This window comes from Gymnodraco acuticeps, unplaced genomic scaffold (genome assembly GCF_902827175.1).
Source record: "Gymnodraco acuticeps unplaced genomic scaffold, fGymAcu1.1, whole genome shotgun sequence".
Taxonomy (NCBI): Eukaryota; Metazoa; Chordata; class Actinopteri; order Perciformes; family Bathydraconidae; genus Gymnodraco; species Gymnodraco acuticeps.
In genome coordinates this window covers 310,783-318,647 of record NW_022990595.1, presented here as the reverse complement: position 1 = coordinate 318,647, position 7,865 = coordinate 310,783, and the positions used below count along the sequence as shown (strand labels likewise).

The 7,865-nt window shown below is 42.3% G+C and overlaps 1 protein-coding gene across 2 annotated transcripts; it reads left to right on the top strand.

Moving 5' to 3' along the window:
* Positions 1–208: 208 nt before the first annotated feature.
* On the top strand, positions 209–5,079 carry adap2 (ArfGAP with dual PH domains 2). Of its 2 annotated transcripts, XM_034228867.1 has the most exons (11): positions 210–512; positions 1,104–1,228; positions 1,321–1,412; positions 1,653–1,741; positions 2,010–2,122; positions 2,723–2,872; positions 2,966–3,049; positions 3,218–3,280; positions 3,616–3,693; positions 3,793–4,016; positions 4,448–5,079. In XM_034228867.1, exons 1-11 carry the CDS (start codon positions 425–427, stop codon positions 4,449–4,451), a joined length of 1,110 nt encoding a protein of 369 aa, XP_034084758.1. In that variant the 5' UTR covers positions 210–424; the 3' UTR covers positions 4,452–5,079. The 2 variants fall into 2 exon arrangements, with proteins under 2 accessions (XP_034084759.1, XP_034084758.1); XM_034228868.1 differs by lacking the exon at positions 3,218–3,280 and having other exon boundaries at positions 209–512.
* The last annotated feature ends 2,786 nt before the right edge of the window (positions 5,080–7,865 follow it).

Below are 7,865 nucleotides of genomic sequence, written 5' to 3'. Positions count from 1 at the left end.
GTAACGTTCATGGTGACAATAGTTATAAACTTCACACAGTCTACGGTTAAAGGTCTATTGTCCTGCAGTGACTCCTGGGATCATTCAGTGAGTATTTTGGAGGCAGGCACAAATGGTTCATTACGCTAAATGCGCAAAGCCTGTAAATTCACTGCAGTGGTTTGACCGGTTTTCGCAAAGACTTGGCGGGTTTTTTTTGTGAAACTACTTTGCACAGAGAGATAATCTATTAAAGGACAACCCCCAGTGACAGAAAGGTAAACAGGTCCGCACCGGCTTCGTGTTTTAACATTCAAAACGTTTCTTATTTGTCACATGTTCCAGTTTTCAGATGCATTTTGCCGCGCGTAAAACCATGTGAGCAACATGTTTAGTTTAGAAAACGCGATTCTTTGTCGAAATTTAGTCGTGACCTTATACCAAAATGGCAAACCACGAGCGGAACAAAAATATTTTACTGGAACTTATAAAGCTGCCGGACAACAGCCGGTGCGCGGACTGCGGGGCTCCTGGTAAGCAACATGTATATTAACACGCATTACACGATTTTGTATCTATATTATAAGCTTATTTCAAATATTTAAATGTAAGATACACAGAGCCAACACTCTTTAGATAAGAAGAAAAAAAGTAAGCTTAAATCTGATATTTCAAAGCAGTTGTGTTATTGTCAGGTGACTGTGAATGTAATTCTGTCAATGCAAACAAGGCTGATTTACCAACCAGGGAAAGTGGGCAAAAGCCACTGTAGTTTGATTTACTCTAATGTTGTATGGGAAAATGCACACTGATGCATGAAGTAAGTCCACGTGTAGCATAGAAAATAAAGTGTCTTGCATAAACCACTTTCTTTTTTTCATTCAACTTGATAGTAGTAATATCTTCATAACATCAGAATCTTAAAAAAGAAGAAGTTACATTAGAGCTTAACACATGTACAAGATGTAAAACATGATAAATAGATGACATCATTTAAGAAAACAATAAGATTAAGAAGAGATTTAAAAGACATAGGCTATTCCAGTAAAAAAAAACAGCATAAAAGCCAGGACAATCTGGCCTTGAGTGTTTAATGTTAGTCCCACTTCTTCTGCACACCTCAGATCCAGAGTGGGCTTCCTACACACTGGGTGTGTTTGTGTGTCTGAACTGCTCTGGCATCCACCGCAGCCTGTCCAGCCGGGTCAAATCCATAAAGCTGGACTACTGGGATGATAAGATGGTAGAGGTACTGTCCCCCTGCCTTTCTTTTCAAATGATTGATCCAATAAGATATTCTTCAGGTGAACTGTAACCTTCAGGTGTGTCTTTTTTATTAAGTTCATGAAGTCCAATGGCAATGCCAAAAACCGAGCTTTGTACGAGAAAGCTGTTCCACCATACTACTATCGGCCCAAGGAAAGTGACTGTGTGTAAGTAACTTTTGACAAAAACTGTCTTAGAAATGTAATATGTTATTATGTGTGCCAAGTGCTGACAATGCAATGCCACAACAATAGTGCAACTCACTGTAGAAGATGCAATTCTGCTGCTAATTCAAAGCTTAACAATTAATTTCCTTGTAGTGATACTGCAGCTTATAATAGCCACTGTTTGTAGAAGTGTGTTTTGCCTGTCTAAAAATATTTGTATGTCTGTCTCTTGAACCTCAGCGTCTTAAAAGAGCAGTGGATTCGGGCTAAATATGAAAGGATGGAATTCACAGGAGAAACCAAGTATCCACCACTATCTTACACCACAGGTGACGTTTTCACAGTTTCAAACACACGCCTACTGCAGAACAAAAACCCTTATCAGCCTGTTGTCGTTACACTACAATGAACAATATGGTTCCTCATGCAGATTAGAACCGTGCAAGAAAAACCTGTGCTTTGCATTACAAAACAGCCAGGAAGTGAGAGCTGGACAGAGTTTTTTCTATATGTTTACCTGAACAAAACGTTAATAATTTTAAGACTCGGGTGTATTGCCTCATCTTTGACCCAGTACACTTTTTGTTTTATAACCAGGTTTCTATGAAGGGATGCTTTGGAAGAAAGGGAAAGAGAACACACAGTTTCTGAAGAGGAAGTTCGTACTGTCAGAGAGAGAATTTACTCTGACCTACTACAACAAGGAAAATGTGTGTTTCCTGCAGATTTTACACATTTAATCTGCACTGTATGCCATACATAAAACCACTATTTTAATATATTTTACATGTGTAATCTAAAAGCATGAGTATTGATATTATCTTGTCCAATCTAAAGGAATATATTGGCTCTTTTGTAAGAGGGCTTGAGTTATCTATAGTCAGTGTAATATCTACAGTAGATTGCAGTCAGCACTTTGGTGCATTCATACTAAACCTTTAAAACAATAAGTCACTTAACAATACAAACAAACAACCTTAGTTAGTTCCTCATAACGCCCTACTTAAAAAAATCTGAACTATCCCTAAATGTTAACATTCTCTGAATGGCATGGTTAGCATGCAGATTTTTAGCAGGTTAAATGTTTACTTCGTTCACCATCTCAGTTTGGTGTTCAGCATGCTAAGGTTTGCTAATTTGCACTAAAACAAAGTACAGCTGCGTTATTACAGTCCAGACCAAAATGTAGGACTGGCCTGGCTACAACATTGCCATCACTAATATCGCAATTTCTATAAAATGAGTTGCATTTTTATTGATCAAGGTTTTCTATCCTTACTACTAACTCTGCTCATCTATTTGTGATCCAGGAGTCCAAAGGCCCTAAAGCTTTAATCTCCATCAAGGACATAAACGCCACTTTCCAACCAGAGAAGATTGGTCATCCCAATGGGCTGCAGATCACCTACCAAGACGACGATCACACCAGGAACCTCTATGTCTATCACGAGAGTCCTCAGGTGGGATTGCTTAATCATCGAAAGCATAAATAACAGTTACCAGAAATGTTTGTACTGATTTTTAAAAGCTTAGTGTCTGTGCCTTTACTCCAGGAAATAGTGACATGGTACAATGCTATTCGTGCTGCTCGCTATGCATACCTGAGGACAGCGTACCCCACTGGAAGGGATGCAGAAGTAAGCATCAAACCTTCTCAAAACCATAATGACTGACAAGATGATGCACATTAACATGCATGAAAAAACACACTAAATGCAGTGGAAATCAACGGCAATAAAGAGACCTTTTTGCCTCTTTTTGCTTTATGTTTTAAAGCTTAACACACAATGTTGTCTCTCTGTCAGCTGATACCAAAGATAACAAGAAACTACCTCAAAGAGGGCTACATGGAAAAGACAGGGCCATTGGTAAGTTGGTAAAGAACCAAACATTAAATATAAATATGATTTATTTGTACATTTATATTGTCAGCACTTGAAAGCAGCTTTGACTTACGCATGCAATGAGAAAAGCACTCAAGGCACAGTCTTCCCTAGCAGAGTTGGTGTTGTTAGTGACAGTAGAAACACAATGAGAGGGTTTTTTGTTCCTCTTACATACTCACGCAAATCACACAGAAAATGTAATGATCTCTTTTGTAAGAATGGATATAAGGATCTATGGAATTGAAGCTTGGGCAGAAAATGTGCCAATTTACCCAGTACATTTTCTAGTGAAGCATTACATGTTTGTTTTTTTACAGCAAAAGGAGCCATTCAAAAAGAGGTGGTTTGTTTTGGACTCTCAAAACAGGAAGCTCTTCTACTTCAAAGGCCAGCTGGTGAGGAACTCTCTTTATAACCCAATACTTTCTTTAATGATGTTTGTCAAGCACTTGAAACAACCTTTATGTGTGTCTTGTTTTCCTCACTGAATGTAGGATGCAGAGGAGTTAGGGGTGGTGTTCATCGGCACAGAGAATAAAGGTTACTCTGTGAAGGAGTGTGTCCCAAAACATGCTCAGGGAAACAAGTGGAAGTGGGGTGTCATGGTGGAGACGCCCAAGCGACAGTTTGTCTTCATGTGCGAGCAGGACAGGGAGCAGAAGGAGTGGCTGGATGCCCTCAAACTGGTCCTGTCCAGACCCATGTCTCCACTGCACCAGTAAGCAAGGCCAGAAAATACTAAGCTAAGATATTAGAGGAACATTTCAGGTTTTACAGCTCCAAAATGACAGAAATAAGTACAGTAAATGAGAAAAGAATACAGGAATACATAAAATATACAAATGGTTTAATAGAAACTTTAGCAATTAAAGGAAAACTTAGAAAAACTGAGGTCCTGACAAGTTAAAGTAACAAGGTAAAGTGTCAGTATGGTAAAATACTGATAATATAATAAAATAATTACAGTGCAGTTGTACAGTGTAGTGACGTTGCCATGCACAAATCCATGCTACTAATGTGCTTAATACAATAATATAAGAGTTACTCAGTAGTTTTGGTTCCTGTTGCAGGTGGTTTTCTAGTCAACCACAGCATTAATCATTCATGTGCAGATTATGCTCTAATGTTTTGCTTTTTTTCTCATTCCAGTTGAAGCCAACCTCAAGTATAAAAGATGAACAACAGATATGTATGTGAACAGAATCTCAGGAGGAAGACTGCAGGGTTTTAAATCACTTTCAAATACTGCAGTGATCTGCTGTGCCTGGGCCGTATCAGCACTGATTTATTGCTCTGTAGATAGTGTCACTTGTTATGACCCTGGGTCATTATGCAGGTGGTGCCCGTTAGCTGATTGGCTGCCTTCGACAGGCTGATTGGTCCACCTGAAGAGACAGGAGCATTTAAGCTGCAGCCACCAGTTCCTCTGCCCTCTGTCTCATCGACCTCTCCTACTCCTAACTCCGTGTCTGTTGTAGAACACCTGATCTATTGTTCTGTGTGGTTAAATCTAACGAGTAACGGTCCTTTTGTCTATTTTGGTATCTTTGTAAAGATAAGCTAATTTAATCTGTCTTGAAAGACACGCTTTGCTTTGCCCAGGAGTGCGACACCCTTTTCTTTTGTTCTTCTCCTGTTTTTTCGTTAGGTTAGGTAAGAAGCCTGTATTTTATTTGACTTATTTTGTTAGGAAAATATTTATGCATGCCCAGGGTTATTTGTTTATGTGGGTTGTCTCGCCTCCTTTAAAAACAAACAGGTAATTAAAATTACCAAAGGTATTTTTCTGTCTCAATGTCCATTTCTTGGGAGTGGGGAGAGTGCAATTTTGTGCTGCGCCTAGGTTCCCCTAGACCTGGGCGTAACACACTTCAACTGACACTAGATCTCATGCTTCATCTGAGACTTCAGGAAATACTGTATCATTATGTGAAAATCCACACTTATAAACTGATGACTGCAATCGCTTTATGGAAGTTTTTAAAACAAAAATTGAAAATATCAGGCTTAACATCGCCAAAGCCTCCTCAAACCAACCTGCCTCTCCACAACATCCTGTACTTGCTCCATCAAATGCACCAACCCTAAACTGCTTCACGGAGGTCACGCAAGCTGAGCTTTCAAATATAATCTCAGCTATGACCTCATCTAGCTGCGCCCTTGAGCCTATCCCTACCTCCCTACTGAAAACCTGCTCTCCATCCATTATTCCAACTGCCACCATCATAATTAATCAAATCCTTGTTGAGTGGTGAGGTCCCCCCCTCCCTCAAGCTGGCAGCCATCAGACCTGTCCTGAAGAAGCACAATCTGGATCCTGAGGTACTCACAAACTACCGCCCCATCTCAAACCTGCCTTTTCTAGCAAAAGTTCTGGAAAAAGTTGTTGCTCTTCAGCTTCACGAACATCTCCATACTCATGAGCTCTATGAAACCTTCCAGTCTGGTTTCAGACCAGCTCACAGCACTGAAACAGCTCTGGTCAGGGTTCTAAATTACCTGTTGATGGCGGCTGACTCTGGTTCCCCAAGCCTACTCATCTTGCTGGACTTAAGTGCAGCATTTGACACTGTTGACCATCGCATCATGTGTCGGCGACTCCAGGAGGTGGGAATTGCTGGCAAGGCTCTGGACTTTTTCCACTCGTACCTCACAGGAAGACAGGAATATGTCCGTCTTGGAAAAAGCACCTCCGACACCTGTGTCACCTCTGGTGTACCCCAAGGGTCAGTCCTTGGGCCACTGCTCTTTTTAATTTACATGTTGCCCCTGGGACAAATACTGAGGAGCCATAACATCAGCTTCCACACATATGCTGATGACACACAGATTTATTTCCAAACTGCCCCGGATAAACATCTGGCACTTTCAAATGTCTCAAGATGCCTGGAGCACATACACCACTGGATGAGCAACAATTCCCTCCAAATGAATAGCAGCAAATCATAGGCCATTCTGATTGGAACACCACATCAAACACAAAAAACTGATATCCCTCATATCAGCATCAATGGCCACTCCATTCCCCTCTCCCCACTTGTAACGAGCCTTGGTGTGAAACTGGACTCATCCCTTTCATTCCAAGCACACATAAAGACGGTCTGCCAAGCCTCATACTACCACCTGAGAAACATCTCCAAAATGCGACACTCCCTCACCAAACCGGATGCAGACAAACTGGTCCATGCCTTCATCACCACCGGCATTGATTACTGCAATTCTCTGCTTGCAGGCATTCCAGCAAAAACCACTCAGAGGCTACAATATGTACAAAACTGTGCCGCCCGGATACTCACAAAAACACGCAAATCAGAGCACATCACCCCCATCCTTCATTCACTCCACTGGCTCCCACACCGGATTAACTACAAAGTCCTCATAATGGTCTTCAACGCCATCAACCACACTGGCCCCACCTACCTACAGGAACTGCTGACCAGAAAACATTCCCATACCTCACGCACACTCAGGTCAGACAGCTCCAATCTCCTGGCTGTTCCGCAGACAAAACTGGTCACCATGGGAAACCGTGCTTTCTCCTCCCTGGGTCCACGTCTGTGGAATCAGCTTCCAGAGAACATACGGACCTCGGCATCACTCTCAGTTTTTAGGAAATGCCTCGAGACCTTTTATGCTCTTAACCTTTTATTTTCTCCTCTCCCCCAAGGTGTCCCCCAAGGTTCAGTTCTCGGCCCCCTCCTCTTCATCCTCTACCTGCTTCTCCTTTATTTTATTTTATCTTCACTATATCTGTAAAGCGTCTTTGAGCACCTGTAAAAGCGCCAACAAATTAAATCTATTATTATTATTAATCCGCCGTCATGGACTTCAATTCCACTGCTTTGCCGACGACATCCAGCTTCTCATCTCCACCAAGTCCATCTCCACTGCTACCGACTCCATCCTGACAAACTGCATCACTGAAATAAAATCCTGGCTCCAACTCAACTTCCTGAAACTCAACTGCGATAAATCTGAGATAATAATCATTGGACCAAAAAAGCTCACCACATCTATCCATAACTTCACCCTCAACATAGACGGCTTCCCAGTTCCAAACTCCCCTCACATCCGGAACCTTGGCATCATATTTGACCAAACCCTCTCCTACAACAAATACATCAAACAGATAACAAAGACAGCCTTCTTCCACCTCAAAAATATCGCCCGTCTACGTCCATCCCTTTCCCCCACTGCTGCCGAAACCCTCATCCACGCCTTCATCACCTCCCGTCTGGACTATTGCAACGGCCTCCTCTATGGTTCACCTAAAATCCTCAACAAACTACAATACATCCAGAACTCCGCCGCCCGCCTACTCACCCACACCCGAATCCGTGAACACATCACCCCCCGTCCTCATCAAGCTCCATTGGCTCCCCATCCCCCAGAGAATTCAGTACAAAATCCTCCTCACGACGTACAAAGCCCTCCATAATCTGGCCCCATCCTACCTGACTGACCTCCTCCACAGACACACTCCCACTCGCTCCCTCCGCTCTGCTACTGCCAACCTCCTGTCCCTCCCCACCCGGACCAACCTCAAGTCCTGGGGCGGCAGAGCCTT